Raw genomic sequence first — 21,500 nt, forward strand, 5'->3', positions numbered from 1 at the left:
AATAACTGTGCCCACCTGACCCACCTTATGCATAGGGTGGAGGTAATGCTTAAGATATTCTGGCATATACCACTTGGCACAGATGGGAGCTGTTGTGACGATTCCTGATGTAGCTTGTGTTATTTGATGACACACTACTGTAAGATTTTATGACTAGGTGGGCTTATACTGGAAAACTGAAAAATGAGGTCTGATCGATAGAGATTCAAAAGGAGACCTTTGGAACTGATGTCGGTTTCATTCTCTTAGTGCTTAATGTTATCAGATAAATGGTAAATATAAACCAGTAAGTAAGAAGGCTGGGAAAAACATCTTGGTTAGGCAAAAAAGGAAAAAAAATGATCAAGATTGTTCTTATATTTGTATGTTTAAATATGTCTGACATTTCAGCGTGCTGTTCAGTGAATTCCTCGGGGTTGAGTTTTTCTTTAGGGAGGGGTCGCTATCTCCATATGCCTTTAGGAAGTCTAGCAAAGTAGATATTTAAACTTTTGCATGAGCTTTTAAAAAGTTCAGTAATAAGAATGCTAGTTGCCTCTTACTGAGCTACACCATGGGCCAGGCACTTTACCCACCTTTAACTTAATTCTCACAAGTCTGTCCAGTGGGTCACTTCTTCCCTGTTTTACTGATATCGATATAGAAGCTTGGAGGGGGTTAAATAACTCTTCTAAGATCACACAGCCAGTGAGTGAAGTAGTCAGAGCTCAGACTTGGGCTTGGGCCTCTGATTTCGAAGCCCGTGTCTTTTCTAACACTTGTCAGGCCTACCACATTTTAGTGATTGGCCTGACTGTAGTCAGATGATAAGCTGGCTGTGATTTGCAGTTCCTTTGTTTGAAGATGATGTTTATTTGAACAGAGGGCTTGCATGTATTGCTCTTTGGCGCATCTGCAGAAACAGTTTCCTTTTGGGTTTGCTTTGCTGTTGATCTGGCTTCCTAAATATCATCTAGTTGTCCCACTTATCATATTTTTAATGTAGAAGGAGCCTTAAAATGTTGATATATTTATATACTGAAGGTGTATAATTTCTTGGAGGCTAGTAATAAAGTCCTACACCTTGGTTCTTGCTAACAGAAATACCATTGTTAGTGATAGGGTTAAAATGTTCTCTTGATTGGAACTTTTGAACGCCTTCTGTGTCTCAAGAAGAATTGCTCTTCTGTTGGGAATTTGTGTGTCAAATATAAATCACTTCACAGTGTTTAAAGGCTTGAAATATTTTCCAGAAAAGGGATCAGACACACTTTGACTTTTCCAGTTAGTTCATAGCTCTGACGATCTGTGTTCAAAATGGGGTGGAAAAATTTTACTGAGGGCAACATTTTTTCTCTATTACAAAAGGGTAAAGTGTTTCTGTGAAAAATGCTGTGTCTGTATGAAGGAGACATGCACCATTGTGCCCTTTTTCTAGAGGCAGTGAGCCAGGTTTAGGAGAAATAAGAGCCTAGAGAAGCCAGCCTTAAAAATATCTCCAAATCAGCTTTTCCTGAATAGAAGCCCCTTTTAGGACTGGGAAGCAGGTATGTGAAGCAGAGCCCCAGAAGTGATTTTGGGCTCATAGAACAAAGTTCAACCCAGAAAACTCTATAGGGGTGTCCCTAGCCCATCCTTCCTCTATCTTACCCATCTCTGCCTGCTGATATACTAACAGGGCCTGGATAAGCCCCTGACCGCACCATGGTTTGAGGCCAGGCCTGAGAGTCCTCCTTGGACTATAATTCTATATTTCACCCCAAATATAGAATTTGGGGTAATGAGGACAACAAAACTAATACTCTCTCCCCTTCTCCCGCATCTCTACTTCTAGGGCACTTGGGGTTACACCCACAGTTAATGTCATCTTATTTGTCTACCTTCTTTGGCTAAAAGATACGGGCTTTCAGGCCGGTTCCAGCTAGAAAAACCATTTCATACTAGTATGTAAATTGGATGTTTATAAAGAAGTGATCCTAGACATCAAAGAAAGAGTGCCTCATTGATCTTCTAGAAACAGCCTGTAGGGAAGGGAACTGACATTTTCAAACCTGTTATGTGCCTGGTGCTTTATCTCTTACAGTGTTATTATTTCTCATTTTATAAGTGGGGAAGCAGGCTCAGAGAAGGTAGGTGGCTCACCCAAGATAACACAGCTTATAAGTGACAAGATTTAAGCCTGCGCTCTTCCTACTACACTGACATTTCTCAGCCTCAGCGCTGGTGACATTGTGGGTTAGAACATTCCGTGTTGTGGAGCCTCTCCTGAACGTTGTGGGATGTTTAGCCTCGTCCCTGACTTCTGCCCACCAGATGCCTAGATGCCTGTAGGAACCCCTTCAGTTGTGGCAAAAATGTCTCCAGGGGACAGAATCACCCCGGTTGGGAACTGCTGGATGACATGCACTCTATTGCTTTCTTACAGCGTATTCCTTTTTGTTGAAGAATCTGACTGACTTCTGAAAACATACACTGAATATTTTATTAAACCCGGATTCAGAGTTTATTGATACTCAAAGTTCAGTTTAGAAAATGCTGGAGTACCACCTGCCCCAATTGAGTCACATATTTGCAAGTTAATGAAATATCATATTTCTCTTTTCCTATTTTATTTTTATGATCTTCCTTCTTGCAGGTCTACAAAGGATTCCTCCTGTTTCACAGTAGTTCTCAACAATCTCCGTGTGTTTCTCATATTTGACTGGCTACTGTTAGTGCACGATTTTCTCCACACCCCCAGTGATATTAAGAAGCAAACTAAAGTTACTCCTTCGCGCCACCGTAACTCTAGCAGCGAATCTGCTGTAATTCCCAAAACCGTGAAAAGTGGAGTAGTTACCAAGCGGTCTTCCCTTCCTGTGTCTACTGAAAAGCACCTGGAGGTCAAGGTCAATGTAACAGGTAAGTATATGTAGTTGTGAGTCACTGATTCTTAGTTTAGATATTAGGCTCCATATGTGTCTTACAGGACGACTTTTCTGTTGCCTCTGCATTTTGACACGAGCACTCTTACACATTTGCATCCTTTGCAGACCAACAGGTGTCAAAGTTCCTGACCTCCGTTTTCAGGTGGGATTGCCTGGCCCACACTGAGCTGGCCCACACTAGGCTTCAGGATCTAGTCCCTCTCCTCTGCTGCCCTAATGCATATGCCTGGCCTGGATACCTACCTGGGCAGTGGTCTTTTTTCCCAATGTTAAATCTTGCTTCAATTTTCTGTTTGATCTCTAGGGCCTCAGCAGTTGTACCTTACAGAGTTTAAGCAAAGGTGGTATGTGGAAATCTCAGTGTAGAAGATAAATAAGTGAGGGGATTGTTACTTTCTTTACAAAAAGAATATTTACCTTTACAAGCAGATTTACTACAGTTTTTGTTAACTAGTAGACTCTTACAGTACATCTGTACATAAGATGTACTGTGCTAAGATGTACTATTTATTTTTTTGTCTGTGATGTACCCTATCTACTGCTCAGTGGTTTGGAAGAAGCTGGAGAGCACACTACACTTGAAGTGGATTTAGTTTCAAAAGTTCAATTTATACATGTTTTTTGATGAAAACGAAAAGTAAATTTGCCATGTACAGATGAATAGAAAAGTGTCTGTATCTACTAATTAAAAAAAGTCTACGTTAAATTAGTCCACATTCTTTGTAAACAACTTAAGCAGCTACATAGACGACCTAGTGCTTCATGCTGCCTAACCAGCATTAGTATCTGAATCCACTTCCTGGGTTTTTACAACAGGTCGTCCTTTGGCGAGGGAGCTTCTGAATGTCTGTTCTGCCTCCCAGGAGACCTAGCTTAGAACTATATGCTAAAGAGAGAAACTGCATCCCAGTCTTTTCTGCCTGTGCAGTGCTCTGTCAGCTCAGGTGTGGCTGGCCAGATACAGAGGACTTGTTCGGGTGGGAGTGAAGCGAGTGTCGGCAGGCATCCTGCAGAACGTACCTTTCTGGCCGATGTGTCAGCCCCCGCCCAGTAAACGTGCTGCCTGGTTTGTGACAGCCTGCTGCTTTCCACTTCACAGCTTTGGCTTACTTGATAATGCTGTCCTTTCCAGGCACAGAGTTTGTGGTCGTTGAAGATGTGTCCTGCTTCGATACCAACGCCATCATTCTCAAAGGCACCACAGTGCTCACCTATAAGCCCCGGTTTGTCGATCGGCCCTTTTCAGGAAGTTTGTTCGGCATTGAGGTAAGAAGTCTGTGTGTTGATTGAAACACTAAATGTTTGGCTCAAGAGAAAAGCATCTGGAGGAGAATTTTTACCTCCTAAACTTTCATTCAGGGAAATAATGAATGGGATTGGAGGGCCCTTGTCCTCGTCTCTTCATTTTCTCCTCAAATCTACCAGGTTATTCTAATGTGTGAATTCAGTTGCCCAGTGTCAGGCTGTGAATGTGTGGAGGGACTTTTACCTCTTTCTCTCTTGCCCTCCCTTCCTCAGAAAGTTCGAGGAAACTCTTCTAGTCCCCATTACCCCGCCGGGCTCCTTGTCGTGTCCTCTAGTTCTGCAGGTCTAGGCCCTGGCGAACTGTGAAGGTGAGGAAGGGGTCCTTGTTGCTCCTGTATCCCCTTCCCCCACGTTCAGTGCTTGTCCCTCCAAAGACCTAGGGCTTTATGGTCATGGAAACTTGTCTATAAAATTGTTAAGGACTTTTTGTGTTATCCTTCTGGGAATATCTGATGTATAAAAGGGCACGTCTAGAGAGTCAGGCCTGACCTAAAGGACTGAGTCTCTAATAGAGGTGCTTGTGGCTCTGATCTGATCTCATGAAGGGGCTAATTTGCACTGGGATGGCTTTTGTAGCCAGAAAATTACATTATACAATGTCCAGCAGAAACTGCTCTGCCTCTTTTTAAGCCAGGATGTGTGGAGACAGAAGGAGAAACGAGGTAGATTATTATCTCTGTCAAATGTTCTTAAGTCACTGATCTCAACTAACATTCCTCTTGTTAGAATATTAGAATATTTGGGTAGGGATACTCATCATTTCCTTCCCATTTATGATTAAGCTTTTTCATACCCAGTTCTTTCCAGTGGTATTTCAGAGGTTGAACGAACAAAAATTATTTTCACTGTCAGCAGCATATGGAACTTCTTTTTTTTTTTTTCTGGTCAGAAATAGCTGACTAAAACCTGTAGAGATTTTATTTCTCTACCATTTGTTTCTCTCATGTAAAGAAACCTCAGTGTGAGAGGAGAGGGATTTGCACACTGGTGTGATGTGATGTGAGTTGGTCATGAAATTGCGATTCATCTGCTTTCCAAGCCACCACAATAGCAGCTTTGAATGGAAAAGTTTAGTGATTAATTAATGAACTGTCAGGTACAATTGGGTTTTGTGTAGCAGAAGCCCCTGAAGGAAAAAGGAAAATGAAACTTTCCTGCTCCAAAGCCTTAGAAAAACTACATGGCAAAATATTTGAGATTCCTGGAAATTCCTTTCAATCTTGTTCTTTAGGCAGCACAATTGGATCTGAATTTTAAGACCGCCCTAATACATCATTGGGGGAGAACTTACAAAGAAAGCAAAATGAGTTAATCTCGAATACAGCAGAGGGCCTTGGTGGCGCATGTTTTTCAGTAGCACTAGAAAATGCCAAAAAGCGGGGAGGGAGCAAGGGAGACCAAAGCAATGCTTTCTTCTGTCTTCTTGAGCGTGCAACATAATTTGGTCCTAGGATGGGAGTCCTCCCTCCCTTTTCTCTCCCCATAAATATGTTTTTTTAAAAATTATAGAACATTTCAAACATACACAAAGTAAACAATAATATAATGAACCCCTGTGTACCTTTCACCTAGGTTCAAAAATTAATGTATTTATTTTCAGTTGTGAAAGTAACAACTGTATTACATAAAATTAGGGAAGGGGAGGGGAGAAAAATCACCTATCCCACCTTACATAATCTCTCTTGACATTTTGATGTGTTTCTTTCCTTGTAGTTACGACGTAATATTATTTTGATTGGGCTGCTTTTTCACATAACCGGTATTGTAACTGTCTTCTTATGTTTCATATGGTCTTTTAAACCGTTCCTTTTAAATGGCCACAAAATATTCCGAGTAGATGTGATAAAACTTTGGTTGCTCTTAATTTTTTGATTAACTGTTAAATAACGGTTTAGTGAATTTTTCTATGTTTTGCATTATTTCCTTGGGCTAGTTCCTAGTAAGAAGTAGGATTACTGGATCAAAGGGTGTGATGTTTTTAAGCCTCTTGTTACATGTTGCTAAACTGCCTTTCCCACGGGCGAACCACTGCGCTCCTGGCAGTGGTGAGAGCCTCAGCCTCCCTCTTCACAATGTTCATTTCAGTGGTTGCTCTGGGCTTTTGATATTATAGGGCTGAGTGCTTCTGAGACGCTCTCCTTTTCTCCTGATGGTTAGACTCTTCCTGAATCAGACATTAATTCCTGCCATATTGCATTTCACTCTCTAGGTGTTTTCATGCCGACTAGGAAATGAGCAAGACACAGCTCTTTCAATTGTTGATCCAGTACAAATTCAAGTGGAGCTGGTGGGGAATTCTTCTTATCAGAATAGTTCAGGATTGATGGATGCATTCAATAGTGAAGACTTCCCACCTGTCTTAGAGGTAATGATGACAAATCTGTGTAACACACTGAGACACTCGCAAACACTTTCCTTTGCTTGAACTGCTTACTTAACTCTGCCAAACTCAACAACATTTTCGTTATTTCAGCAAATACAAAATAAATATGACAGTGTCTCTGCCCTAGAAGATCTTTCAGTCTTGTGGAGGATAAAAGACCTTTTAATTGTCTGGTGTGATCTTGAAGTTCTATAAAACTTTACAGAAAGCAGAGTTAGGAATATTGACTGTGAGTGAAGCTAAAAGTGAGTCTGATCAGAGGGGTAGGATGTAAATAGGCCGAGAAGGAGAGCATTCCAAATTAGGAAGCAGCAGAGTCAGGGGCAGAAATGGCCCAGCAGACCTGAGACCGAGGGAGGTCTCACTAGAAGAAAGAAGTCTATAGGGCAGTGAGGAGGAGAGGGGAGGAGAAGCAGAGCAGGTGAAGCCAGGCAAGGACGGCTTAAGACTGATGTTATATTTCTTCGGTAGAGGGGGAATCATTAATTAGTAATCCATCTGAACCGTAGGAGGATTGAAAGAGAGAGAAAAGCCATTCTGATTTTCGGGCTTCAAAAATAATGAAAAGTAATAAAGCACTATACCCAGACTTCAAACAGACATCCCATTTTAAAGTGGTCTTGTGTTGGTGTCTGTACTGCTTTTACCGGTGGTAGCTGAGTTGCTGTTGTCTGAGGAGGACCAGATTTTCAGAAGTATTAATGTGGAACATGACTCATTTAAAGTTCTGTTTGAATAAAGGAGAGATAAGTTTTGTTGGGTGGTCAGAGATTTTAAAAAATTAAATAGATCAAAACAAAATGGATTAACAGAGTGTTGCTAATAGGTGATCCTGTCTCCACCAGAGCCATTCTCCGATTCTCTGCTTTGATGATTAATGTGCTTGTATGAAAATCATTCTACTGAAGTATTAAGTGCTCTAGTAATTTTCCTTGCTTAGTATTTTGTATTTGGTACAGTTTTGTGACATTTGACCTCACAGCTGGGACATTTTACCTCATGGCTATTAATGCTTAATTTCAAGATCTCCCCTGTCTTCACAATGAGAAATGTCTGTTGGATTGCTAGAACTTGAATTAGAGTGATACCTGTAAGAGGTGTGGACACAAAAGCAAGTGCAACTTTAAAAACTGCCACCTTTTAAATTTTGTTAGATTCAGTTACAGGCCCTGGATATCAGACTCTCCTATAATGATGTTCAGCTGTTTCTTGCCATTGCAAAATCCATCCCAGAGCAAGCTAATGCTGCAGTACCAGACACAGTGGCCTTGGACGCTAACTCCTTCAGCAGTTACCTTCCTGGTGCATCTCGAAGGGGAGAGGAAATCAGAGAAGGGACAAGACACACCTTAGATCCTGTCTTGGGTAGGTATTAACCATAAAACCCACTCAGTCTTCCCAAAACTCCCCTTCTTTTTAACTTTTCAGATTTTCTTTTGCACAGTTAAATTGTTCAGGGTATAATTGTGTCATTAAGTATAATTGTAGGTCATAAGTATGACTGTCTAATTTTTTTTAATTTAAAAATAAACAGCCCAAACCAACTGTTCTAGCCTACAGTAGTTTTCCTTTTACAGTTTCTTCCAGAGATATGGATAATGCTAAGGTTTAGTTTTAAACTTCAAGTTTTCCTCCCAAGTTATATGGATAATAATACTAAGTTTCAATTGTAAGCATTTAAAAGACAGCCAATATAGGGAAAAGACTTAAAAATTTCAGGGTACAGTTGACAAATTCTAATTAGGAGCTTACTTTTGCCTATAGCAGTGCAGTGTTTGAGTCCCCAGTTTCTGAATTGCTTTTCTTGTTTTTTTTGGTTCTTTTTTACTTCAATTAGTCTGTGGGTTAATTTACATTAAATTACTTACAAAAATATATGTACCATTTCCCCCCTGCCAGAGTTACAACTGGCTAGACTGCAGGAGCTGGGGTTTGGCATGGATGACTGCCGCAAAGCTCTCTTGGTGTGTCAAGGTAATTTGAATAAGGCTTTCCTTTATCAGCTGTTTATCTTGATAATGTTTGATAATGTTTATCTTTCCATGAGCTGGAGTGTGTTTTGGAGACCCTCCATGATTTTCTGTGGGCTGAAGATAACCTTGGGCCAGTAATAATGAGACACAGGATTTTATAGTGGACATGGCTGTGGGCTCTGGAGCTGACTGCCTGACTTCAGGTCCTTACTCTGCCACCTGCTGGCTACTTGTTCGTGACTTGGGCAAGTTTCATGTCTCTGTACCCGTGCTTCCTTATCTGTAGAGTGAGGATAAGAGGACATCCCTCAGAGGTTTGAAATAAAGAAGTCACTCTATGCAAAGGACATGAGAAGGTACTTGACACACAGCATGTGCTCTGTAGATGTTAGCACTGTTGCTAGTGGGAGTGGTAATGGCGGTGACGCTGGTAGGCATGGCCATTTATTGAGCTCCTCTGGGCCTAGTCCTGCTTCTTGTTGAATCCTCATACCCTTGGAGGCAGGCATCATTACCCTCATTCCAGTTGGAGAAACCGGCTCAGATAGGGTACATAAACTCATCTCAGGCCACCTTTTAATGCGGGGTGGGATGGGTTTAAAGCCAGGTGTGCCCGTGTTCTTTCCACTGCATCACACTACCTCTCCACCTCATCACACTACCTCTCCACCTCGCTCTTTGTTCCCCTTTCTCTTCAAATCAGAGATACAGCAAGAGCTGTATTTTTTCCCAGTCTTGATACTTGCATGTATATTCTCTCTTTTTATTTCTCTATGTACTGTATACAGGCAGACCTTGGAGATATTGGGGGTTCAGTTCCAGACCACCGCAATAAAGAAAATATTGCAATAGAGCGAGTCATACAAATATTTTGGCTTCCCGGTGCATATAAAAGTTACGTTTACACTATACTGTAGTCTGTTGAGTGTGCAGTAGCATTATGTCTTAAAAATGTACATATCTTAATTAAGTAATGCTGTTGGGAAATGGTGCCGGTATACCTGCTCGACACAGCGTTGCCACAAATCTTCAATTTGTAAAAAGCACAGTATTAGCAAAATGCAATAAAACGAGGTATGCCCGTGTATCCAACACACGTGTGTGTGTGTGTGTGTGTGTGTGTGTGTATGTATATATATATATACACACGTAATATTATACATGTTGGTAGATCGTATTGCAAATAACAATTTTATAGAATTATAATTACAATTTTATTAAAATACATACTTAATAGCAGCGTCTTCCCATGTCATTAACATTATTTGTAAACATTGATTTTTTTACATTGATCAGAGGATACATTATGATTTAACCATTCTTAAGTTGTTTTTCATTCTTTCATTATCATACACAATTCTGTAATAAATATTTTTGTGTATGAACTTTTGTCTACATCTTTTAACTGTTTCTTTGGTAGTGAGACTTCATATTGTAAAAACTGGATCAGAGAATAGAGATATATTTTTCAGGCTCTTTGCTTGAATTGACAAATCTTTTTTGAAAAGGATTGTACCAGGTTAAACTTTGACCACTTAACATGGTTTCATCACAATTGTTTGCATTACCTGTCTCTTTCCTCTGGAGAAAATGAAGGTAGACCTAGTTATCTTGTGTTCCTTAGTTTTGTTTTTACCTAGTCATCATTGCTTCTTGGTTTAATTAACTTCATACCCCTTAATGTTTACATTTCTTACTTTTACTCTTTCTTTAACAATTCAAACACGTTAGAAAAATTTCTAAGAGCCTTTTGGATTTCAATTTTTATTTCTTTAGTAACTAAGGTTTATTTCCATCAATAATGAAGATGATAATAGCAACTAATGTTTATAGAGCCTTTGTTATATGCCAGGCTCTGATCTGAGAACCTCCCACGTACTCATTTGTTTCCTCCTCATGTCCGTCCTGTAAGCGGGTGCTGTCGGGCATAGAGAGATCAAGTAACTTGTCCAAGATCCGACAGCTGGTAAGTGCCAAGATCAGAAGCCAGGCCATCTTGCTCCAAAGCCCATGCCCTTAACCACTTACCACCGTTACATGCACTGGCCTCTGATAATTTGTAAGTGTGGGGTTGCATTGCTTTTCTTTGTTCTGTTCTTTTTTAGCTTTAGCAGTCTGGTTGTGTTCAGGGGGTGTTATTTAATAGTTTTATATTACACACATGGTTGAGAAGACAAAGTATGTACAACGTAAGACATTTGAGAACACTTAACAAAGCAGCACATCAGGATATGCAAGACTACATAGGGAAGGTTAAGTATAGTACCGAGTGGCACCTGGAATGTTGGATCCTCTCCTTTCCTCTTTTCTCGTCTCCTTCAGCAGATGTCACAGTAGAGGAAGGATGGCTTCCTGGAGACATTTTGGGCCAGGTCGTGAAAGGTGCGGTAAGCTGAGCAGAGGTGTGCAGTAAAGGGGGCCTCGTTGTGTCCGCTGAAGAGCAGGATTCCTGTTACTGTGCTGTTTTTTCTTTGTTATGTCTGTCCGGCACTAAGGTTCTCCTGGGCCGTCCAGTAGGTCCCTATCAAGTGTATTTCTCTGCTTCCTCTCTGATTTGCTTGAGTAGCTGTGGGAACGGATTGAACTGATCACCTTTTAATTTCTTTGCAGGTCAACTGAAAAAGGCAGCAAGTTGGTTGTTCAAGAATGCTGAACCCCTGACGTCTCTTTCCCTGGCCTCTAACAGCCGAGAGGGCCAGGTGGCTGCGCCGGCACGGTTGATCTCGGGCGTGGAGATGAAAGCTGAGAGCGTGTGCATCTGCTTTATCGACGACTGCATGGACTGCGACGTCCCTCTCGCTGAGCTCACCTTCTCCCGTGAGTGCTCGCCCGACCCTCAGGTTCATCGAGAAGATGTGCAGTGAACCACCGTCTTTTCTTCACGTTGTTCATGCTCTCCCGTACTTAATAGAACGGGAGAAATTTAGATGATGGTTTTACATATGTTTTCCATTATTTCTATTTTAAAGAAACGTGTATTTATTTGCCATATGTGGCCTTCAGACCATGGCTTGGGAATAATAGAAATTGTCATTGATGAAATTTCTGTTCTCTTAACAGCTCTAGTTAAATAATTCCTGATCTCTCCATTTTGTTTATCTTTTCGTGTATCTAAAGGTTGTAGGGAGTACTGTGATTAAAGGAATTTAAAAGATAAGCTTAGAAAGTAATGTTTCCAAGCTGTATGTCTTTTGAAAATTAAAAAACACAGAGGCTCACCAGAGTCTCCTCCGTAGGCCAGGTAGGAGGTGAAACCCTATTCACCTGAGAGCCGTCCTTCAGCAGAGTGGAGACCAGGGCAGGAGGGCTTTATCCTCAATCGCATCTTTGCAAGCTGTGTCGGATGAGGCTTCTGAGGAGAGTAAAGGAGAATCTCACCGATGGGTTTACTTTTAATTTTCTTTTGTTTTGATCTTGCTAGCCTCTTCTCCCTTCAAGGAAAAGTTGGTTCTGGGGATTTAATTTGACCTTTTACACATTGTAGAGATTTTCCTTTTCCCTGTGCTTCTAGGCACCACAAGGGCCACTTGATTGAAACTAACAACTGGAATTTTGACTGTTTCCATGAGTATCTTTTCTGCAGAAAATAATTATTTCTTAGTTTTCTACGGTAATCTTGAAATTTTGAGCTAATATTTATGAAGGCATGACTGTTCTCATTACTCTACCTTCTTCTCAGATATTCAGGTAGAAATGTTTTTTACTGTTCCCACAGGCTTGAGATACACCTGGATGCTGGGGCTGGTATTGGTGGGGGGGCAAATGAGGCATTTACCTCATTCACAACATTTAAAGGGGTACCACAAAACTCAGTAATTAAGATGAATGATATTTTAATGGAGTATTTTTAAAAATCAGAATTTATTAAAAAAAACCATGATGAACAAAATATCAAATTTTGATACATCTGTGTGTTCTCCTATAAGATCATCAGTGGTAGCTGTAACTAGCATCTCTGTTTTATTTTTATTAAGGTAACATCAGTTTATAACGTTATATGAGCTTCTCGTGTACAGTATTATATTTCCATTTCTGTACACGTTACCGTGTGCTCACTACCAAAACTTTAGCTTCTGTCCATCACCGTACAGTTGATCACCCCTGCTCTCGCCCCTGTCCCTTCCCCTCTGGTAACCACTACTCTGTTGTCTGTATCTATGTGTTTGTTTTTCTAACGTCTCTTTTATATGATTTGTCAGCAAAAGAAAGTTTTGGTTGTTCCCGCCCTGCCACTGCAATAAGATTTGCTTTCATTGCAGGTCTGAATTTTCTGCAGCATGTAAGAACTAGCCCTGAAGGCTATGCCCACTTCACCCTTTCTGGAGATTATTATAACCGTGCTCTGTCAGGTCAGTATAATTATCATGGGATTTAAAAAATACACTTCGACATTTGCCTGGGCCTATTTCTACATAAATTCTACGTGAGGCAAAGGGGTGGGATAGGACAGGGAAAGGTGAAAAATAAGTGACTGCACAAGCACGAAAGATACAGATTTTTCATATTTCTAAGAATATATTTGATAAGTCACAACTGAATTCTTTAAAAAGAAGTTTTGGTAGTTAATTCCTTTTCATCCTGGAGTTTGGCTTATTTCAGAACATGAAATTGCTGAATTGTGAAGGATCATTCGTCTGGCCCTGATAGTAGCTAAATTTCAAGTGAGATTTTAAGCCCATAAACATTTTAAACTTCAGGCCTCCTCACTCCCTGTTGGACTTGTTTGTCTCATTAGAAGAGTACTGAGTCAGTGACAATGTATAACCTGCCGTACCTACTCCCTAGGCTAGGACACAGTTGATCAGGGCAAGCTGTTCTTCCAGAGACATAAACTTGGATATACTACAAGGCATTTTCAGGTTTCTTTCCTTCCATTGGAAAGACCAAGGTAAGGGCCTATACAGATGGACATTCAGGAACCATCCTGTATCAGGGCTGAATAGTTTGAGCTGCGACGTTCTTTGCCTTAAGAGGGTTCTTCGTAGGTGTGGGTGGAGTAAACCAAGTTGTGTCGAAGAGGGGTTGCTCCCTTGATGTCACTGGAAAGTTAAGCTTCCAGTGTGTTGTGCTGTTGCTGATTGTTCTAGAGTACGTGTCACATTCGATTGTATATGTTAGTTAACATTCTCCCCTCTCTGATCTGGATTCACTTAAAGGCAACACTCTTATTTCCTAATTGTTCAAAATGTTTAACTTTAGAATAATGGCCCAAGCCTTGCTAGTTAAGAGAAAGTTTTACAGGGCATATGGTAGCTATTTTTTTGAGAATCACTTATTTTCCCAGAGCAAATATTGCTTACTTTTAAAGTTGCATGAACACATTCAGGTCACTAATGCTAAATGGTGTGAGGAGATGAATGTACCGACATTATGCTACATGTTAGATTGGATATGTATTGGTAAATCACCTCATCTGTGGCCGATGGAGTGTATTTAGAAAACTGTTAAAAGTTAACTGGCCTGGAAAAGTTGTCATTAAAACTACAGTGAGATACCATTTTTCTCGCCCAATGGACTGGCAAAAAGGAAGTGTGACACTACTAAGTATGGTGAAGATATGAGCCCTAGAACTCTTACTTCCTGCTGTCAGAATTGTAAATTGGGACAGCCACTTCGGAAAACAGTTTGACGTGACTTAGAAGCATACTCAGCAATCCTTCAATATACTTCTTCTAGACCTGTACCCTAGAGAATCTCCTGTCTATGAGTACTAGGAAACAAGTACAAGACTGCTTCCAGAGTGGTCTTCCTAATAGCGGCAGAACTGGAATCAAGTGAAATGTCTCCTAGCAGTAGAATAGATAAATAAACTGTGGTACGGTCATAAGTGGATTACAGTTCAGTGGTGAAGATAATGTACCACAGCTACATGGCGTCAGTGTGAGTGAATCTCAAAGAATGCTATTGAGCAAAAATAGAAACTTACAAAAGAATACACACAGGGACTTCCCTGGTGGTCCAGTGGTTAAGAATCCCCCTTCCAGTGCAGGGGATGCAGGTTCGATCCCTAGTCGGGGAACTAAGATCCCACATGCTGTGGGGCAATGCAACAAAGATCCCGCGTGCTGCAACTAGGACCCGACGCAGCCAAATAAATAAATAAATGAAAAAAAAAAGAAAAAAAGAATACACACTGTTGGATTCTGTTTATGTGAAGATCCCTAACAGGACAAACTATGTATTCTTAAGAAATGTATGCCTAGGTGGTAAAAGTATAAAGAGCAAGGAAATGATTAAAAATTCAAGCTAATGGTTACTTGGAGTCGGGTGGAAGAGGTTTGGTGGGGAGTGGTACTCAGGGGCTTCAAAGGCACATATAATTTTCTGTTAAGCTGAATAGTGAGTACGTGAGTGTTTGCAGTAATCTTATTCTTTAAACCATACATATATGTTGTTTATATATAACTCTTGTACATATGACACGTTTTAAAATAAAAATTGGGAAAAATTTAAGTTAATGAATTTCAAGTATACCTATTTATTCAGCCAATGGGTTCTTGATGTAAGCAGGGTAATCAAATTTAATAGTTACTTCAGCTGCTGACACTTTTTTTCCAACCTGAGTCTGAGACACTTTTTTCTACTTGAATATATCAAAAACAGGTCTTGCCTGCTCTTAAATAGAAGAGGGCACATACCCCCTGCCTTCCTTCCTCCCACCTCTGGGAGACCATGGTTGGGGTGCATGTGTGCTCTTGTACTCATGTCCTTGAGACAGCACAGACATTTGTAAGGTGACCTGCAGCTAAAGATGGTGTTTCCATTGCAAAATCAAGTTGGAAATAGAAAGCTATTAGCTATAGTATGTCCTTGCTGAGCATTTGTGAATGGTGTTCCCCTGTAAACTCTTGATATCTGCTGAGCAGATGTCTTATTTCCTGTGTTCTTTTAGGCTGGGAGCCATTTATTGAGCCCTGGCCGTGCTCTGTATCCTGGCAACAACAGGCAGCTAGTCGTCTCCATCCTCCTCGGCTGAAGCTGGAAGTCAAGGCCAAACACCGTTTGGATATCAATATCACCTCTGTACTAATTGGTGAGTGGAAAGCTGTCTTTAGAACATTGTTACTTTTCTGTGCGTTAAGTCCCTTGTCTGGAAGACTGTTAATCCTGGTTTAGCAAATACTTGGGCCCATACCAGACAGTTTACTCATCATGGCTGCTTTCCTGATAAACCCTAACCTGGCCTCATAATGCTTCTCAACCCATAGCTCTGGAGGTGGCATCCCATATTAATCCTCTCAGTGATCAAGCAAGAGCTTAGACTACATGGGAAACATTCATGTCCATGACGAACTTTCTCCCCATGATGCTTGGTCACTGGGACTTATTAAATGTCCTAGAAGTGAGTTTAGATTCATTTCTCTCAGACTATTCACAGAATAATTCTTAAAAGGTACAATTTTGATTGTCTGTAGCAGGGTAGGTTGCTTGTGCTGTTTCCCATCAAGTAGCATGTTGACCTAACTCTGAAAATCACTGAGTTAAAGGGTTGCCAAGCTGATGGTGTGTGTTCTGAAAGTTTCTTTGACAGCACTGAAATGTACATTCCTGGATTCGATGTAGTGGGTCAGAATCTTGTCTCTATACTTGTCTTTATATCAAAAGAAGAGTAACATTATCATACAGTCAGGTAGTGCCTACTTACACTATGGAAACTACACTCGACTCTTTGAGTTACTGATCTACAGGATCTGATTTTTTGTAACACGGTAGTTATCTCTGAGTGATAGCTAACACATACTACAGTTGTGCCTCAGTATTCAAAGGGATTGGTTCCAGTACCACACCCCGTACCCCTCACCCACCCCCCACCCAAATCTGTGGATGCTCAAGTCCCTTGTAATAAAATGGCCTAGTACAATGAATGCAGTTGGCCCTCTGTATCCGCTGCAAAACCCACAGATAGGGAGGGCATACTATATTGAAAATCTATGAGCTTTCTTCAGTGTATGTGTAGGGTTGAGGCTCATAGGATATTCATCGGCTTATTCCATGTCCGACTAGGATGGAGAGAATGTATAGTGAAATGGGACTGTCAGTTTATTGATCCCCAGATTTTAAAACCACTGTTATTTCATTAATTTCACCAACGTAATAGTAAATTGATCTCATGATTCTTCCATATTATTTTGGTCCCCATGTGATTTCTTATATAATCTGTTCATCTGGAAGTTTAGATAAAGTTTGGGACTCTTCTTTGAAAAGCTACAGTAAACGAGAGCTAACCTCACAAGAGTTCTATTGATATTTCTGATGAGTATCTAATTAAAAATATCTTCCAAAAAGCATTCTTGTCAGTGGTAAAACTGTTCTTTTTTTAACCTTTAATTCCTTATTCCTAAAACTGTGCTGAAACCCAGAAACATTGCTGTGACCTCTTAGTGTTTAAATAAATATCATTTCTGTAGCTGAATATTGGAGCTGAAAAACAGCAACTAATCATTCTTGTTTTAAAAAGTGTAGTACTCTATAAATGACCCAATTTCATTCCTTTTTATGGCTGAGTGGGAAGGAAATCCCCAAAAAGAGGAGATGTGTGTATACGTATAGCGGATTCACTTTGCTGTACAGAAGAAAGTAACACAACATTGTAAAGCAACTATACTCCAATAAAAATTAATTTAAAAAATAAATAAAAAGTGTAGTGCTTTAATTAGTATAAAAGGTCTTTATCCAAGTGTGGTGTGTAATTATTTTGCTCTTCCCGTTATAATTCTCCTCTCAAAAAAGTAAAACCACTCCTGGACAGTTGTCAGCTGGATTTCAGCCTCCTGAGTTTGGTGGTTTTTAAAATAGCCTCCTACTGGTCTTTCTGTCTCCAAACCCTGCCCCTTAGCATGGCATGTCATGCTCTTCACAAAGCAAGTTGTTCTCTTTTCTAGACTTCTTTGCTATGTCCCTATACCCCAGTATGTTGTACCAAGTCACACCAAAGTATTCAGTGTTCCCTAGATGTGCCATGTACTTTCATGTCTTGAAGTCTTTGCATATGCTGTTCTCTCTGTCTGGAATGTCCCTGTATCCCTAATCCTATTGGTAACCCTACCTATTCTTCAAGACCCCGAACAAAGGTCCTTACCTCTCTGAAGATTGGCATGTGCTTTGGTGTGTATTCTTCCACTTCTGCCAAAGCAGAGTAAATCTTCCCCTGTTCTGCGCTCCCATAGCATTTTATTTGTATCTTTGTTTTAGCTCCTTTCACATTGTGATATAGTTTTGTGATGATGATTGTTTTGTTAATGTTAATTTCTTCCAGTGGAGTATGAGGTTCTTCAGGGGACCAGCTTTCTCAGAATCTAGTGTGGTGCCTAGCATTTAGTCAGACATTCGATAAAAGCTTGTTTTGCTGAATTGAAGTCATCTGACTTGAACACCCCAATCCTTTCTACTTCTGTTCTTAATTATCTTTGGGGACTTTTTTCTAGACCAATATATAAGTACCAAGGAATCGTGGATGGCAGATTACTGTAAACAGGACAAGGAAATAGATTCAACCACATCGGAAGACTGGATGGGCTCTTCAGTGGATCCTCCATGCTTTGGACAAAGTAAGATTTTTCTCTACAAATGTTTGACTAAATCACCTTTGACCTACAGAGCCATGTTTAATTGAGAAATTCAAATAGAACCATCATTTTCTATGGAAAAACCTACAGGAAATTCTGTCTTCTGTAGTTCTGTTTTAGTCTTTGGAAGGGACATTTTTTCTGGCACAAAACGCTGAACTCTTAATATGAGCTCTAGTTTCACCATTGTGGGAGAGGAAGGACCTGCAGTATGCAATTCCTAAGTTCTGGTCCTGTGGCACGTGAACTGGGGCACCTGGAGATGCATCAGGAGTGGCCATTGGTCAGTTTGTGTTTTACTCATCAGAACATTTTAATTGATGGGACTTTTGATCTGGATCTTTAAGAACATCTTTTCAGTTTTCTAAATCTAGAGACAGACAGGTTGGATATATTCTTGAAGAGAGGGAGGGCCGGCTCCCACGTGGAAGCAAGTGTTTAAAGGGGGGCCTGTATTATAAAGTAGAAGAGAATTGAATACCCAGCCTCTTGAAGAAAGAGGAGTCAGTGTGTTCTCTGTTAACGATGTTTTCTTTCCTTATTTAATGCTTCGCCATGGAGCTCTGATTTCCTCAGAGCTGGGGAGATTGTGATGGCCAACTGCGTGGTCCTTAGTTGTTCCACAAGCCATTGTCATCCAAATTCAACTCAGCCCCAGTTCTTTCAGTGTGGTTTCTTTGGGGAGTTTTGGCTGGACTTCACATAGTTCATGAATACTTAACTGTTCCATCTGGTCTGCAAACGTGTCATGGGAAGATGGATTTTCTTAGTGTACGAAGTATTTGGTTCGTCTCTCCTCAGGGTGTATAAATGGACTTTCTATCTGCCTTGTACTTCTCGGAGGAGGGACAAGGACACGTCAGCTCTGCTTGCTCTCTGTATTCCCAGGCTGTTGCTTCTGAGTCTCAAGGCCATTGCTTAGGAGCCAGGGCTTTTCAGATATCATCAGCTTCAATTCTGGCTCCTCCTCTAACCTTCCCAATTTGTGTGGCAAGAGAATGTAACGTAGTCTACCCAGAAGACTCTGAATAATCTTTGTAATGTGTCCTAGAGAATGTGTTTCTAAAAACATTATTCATGCAGAGGGATCTTAAATCCAGACTCAGTGCAAACACTAGGAAGGCCGAATCTTCAGGATTCTGATGAAGGAGTTTTCTTTTGTCCCTCTCCCACCGCTCCCCTCCCTCTTTATTTTAACATCTCCTCTTTTTTTATAGTTAATAAGCTACCTTATCTATGTTAAATGCCTGCTAAATTAAATCTGGATTTTTATTTACTTACACATCTTTATGGTTACTTAGGCTTATAAAGGTGTAATATATCTTTTTTATTAGGCATACACGAACATACCTAAATTTCCAAACCTCTTTACTTATTAAGAATTCTTGGATGGTAGAACAGCAGATGGGATTGTATTCTCTCACTAGGCTTACTAAAATAATTGTTGGGCATTCGTTTTGAAAGTCAGGAGGTTTGAATCTTGTTGAACTGACCACAAACCTTCAGCTCTTATTTAAGAATATTTAGTCACATTCCCCCCAAATTTGTGTATTTTATTCAGGCCAGCTTCAAAATGAGCCCTTGACTTAGAGGTTCTTAATATGAAATTCAGCCTAAGGGAGCTGCTGATTTCTTACGGTTCCTTTAGCAGGGGAAAGAAAATAATGGCCTCATTTTTGACATAATTATTGGCTTTGTTCAGGAAGGGCTGAGATCCTGCAAGTACACCTGGATGGTATGGCACCTTAATTATTAGTTCATTAGTTTTGTATTCAAGGACATTTTGTGGAAATACCCAAAAAAAAAAATTCTAAAAGCTTCCATGTTTAATGTATAATATAAATAATACCATGAGATAACTTCTCAGAAGAGATCGTTGAAACTTGGAACACAGACTGATTCCTTCCCTTGAATTTTTGAGACCCGTGGGGGATTAGCATTCTACTGCTACTGCCTTTTCCAGTTGGAATGGAGCGACTCCCACTAAAATCTGTACTGATTGCTCTTGGTAACTTTTCTATGCCATGTGAGAACATACATGCTTTAAATTAAAAATCCTCAAAAGGCTTGTCATTCTGTTCAAGTGACTGTGAGTACATTTTCTTTCCCCGATTGAGAAAAAAAAGGAGCATGCTCTGTTAGCACAGCCTCCACATTAAAAGCCAGCATAAAACTGTCTTGCTCACCTTGTCAAGTACCTCCTTAGCTCTTAGTAGTCACTAAAGGAATGAGCCTGTAAGTGCATGATGCTTGCTATTTTTGTAATGTACTCTATTTGCGCTTATGTTTTGGAGATGTCTTCTTTTTCACTATATTGATTCTCATGCTCTAACGTTGTCTCTCCTGTCTACCAGGCCTCCCCCTTGTCTACCTTAGAACTAGGAGTACAGCCAGTCTGACTAACCTAGAGCACCAGATCTATGCTAGAGGTACAGTATAGCCAAGCGAGGGCTTGCTTTATTTTCCTGTTTTAAGAACTGCCTTGTACATCGATTTTCTGTGAATATGGGACCTGAATGGGGGTATACCCACTTGTGAATACTTCGCTTTAGTAACAGGAGAGGTCATTTCCAGCTAATGGACGAAGTGGCATCTTATATCAGAAGGAAGTGATGTGCTGATTCTCATTCTGTCTCTTCCATCTGCTTTAACCCTTAGTGGAAATGGAATCAACTTCCCAGTGAATGATGCAGAAGCATCCAGTGTCAGTTAGAGGTGATGTCTCACACTGAAAAGCAAATGAATGGAAGAAAGCCATCCTCCATCAAGCAGCGCTACAAGTCTTTATTTATAGAATACTCAGTGAATGTTATTCTTATGGTAATGCAAGGGGCTTGTGGAATAGGAGCTATAAAGATCAGGAATAGAGCTAAGAAACAAATTTCTGGTAAATAATTGCTTAGACACAAATCTTTTCTTTAGAAATGAATTGAGGTTCTTAGGAGGTAGAAAAGAGAATGTTCTTTGTTTGTATCTCTGATCCTTTAAGGTTCCTTGACTGGTAAGTAAATGCGAGAGGAAAACATCATAAACATCAAGGAATTAGAATCCCAAGATGTTCAGTTCTTCATTCGTTTGAAGGAGTGCAGTTAAATTGAGTGATTTATGCTTATGCTTGGCTGACACCACCGGGTCCTGGGTCACGGTCTACTTTGTAAAAAGGGCCTTTTGGGCTTCCTCTGCTAGGAGTTCAGAACAAGGATATTAATGTGTGGGGGTAGTAGTATGGTTTTCTTCTGAAAGGTTTTACCTGGGTCACGGTCTACTTTGTAAAAAGGGCCTTTTGGGCTTCCTCTGCTAGGAGTTCAGAACAAGGATATTAATGTGTGGGGGTAGTAGTATGGTTTTCTTCTGAAAGGTTTTACCA

At 40.4% G+C, this 21,500-nt stretch overlaps 1 protein-coding gene across 2 annotated transcripts in view; it reads left to right on the top strand.

Moving 5' to 3' along the window:
* The window catches only part of VPS13D (vacuolar protein sorting 13 homolog D), a 239,477-nt gene that overhangs the window by 67,402 nt on the left and 150,575 nt on the right, over nt 1-21,500 (top strand). The window contains exons 30-39 of one of the 2 annotated variants that reach the window (XM_065885784.1): nt 2,615-2,880; nt 4,039-4,172; nt 6,421-6,576; nt 7,749-7,959; nt 8,494-8,568; nt 11,178-11,384; nt 12,827-12,916; nt 15,460-15,600; nt 17,993-18,115; nt 20,488-20,562. In XM_065885784.1, the coding sequence (XP_065741856.1) occupies nt 2,615-2,880; nt 4,039-4,172; nt 6,421-6,576; nt 7,749-7,959; nt 8,494-8,568; nt 11,178-11,384; nt 12,827-12,916; nt 15,460-15,600; nt 17,993-18,115; nt 20,488-20,562 (1,478 nt within the window). The remainder of the gene's footprint in view (nt 1-2,614; nt 2,881-4,038; nt 4,173-6,420; nt 6,577-7,748; nt 7,960-8,493; nt 8,569-11,177; nt 11,385-12,826; nt 12,917-15,459; nt 15,601-17,992; nt 18,116-20,487; nt 20,563-21,500) is intronic. The other variant, XM_065885795.1, reaches the window with a different exon arrangement.

Source organism: Phocoena phocoena, chromosome 1, assembly GCF_963924675.1.
Source record: "Phocoena phocoena chromosome 1, mPhoPho1.1, whole genome shotgun sequence".
NCBI lineage: Eukaryota > Metazoa > Chordata > Mammalia > Artiodactyla > Phocoenidae > Phocoena > Phocoena phocoena.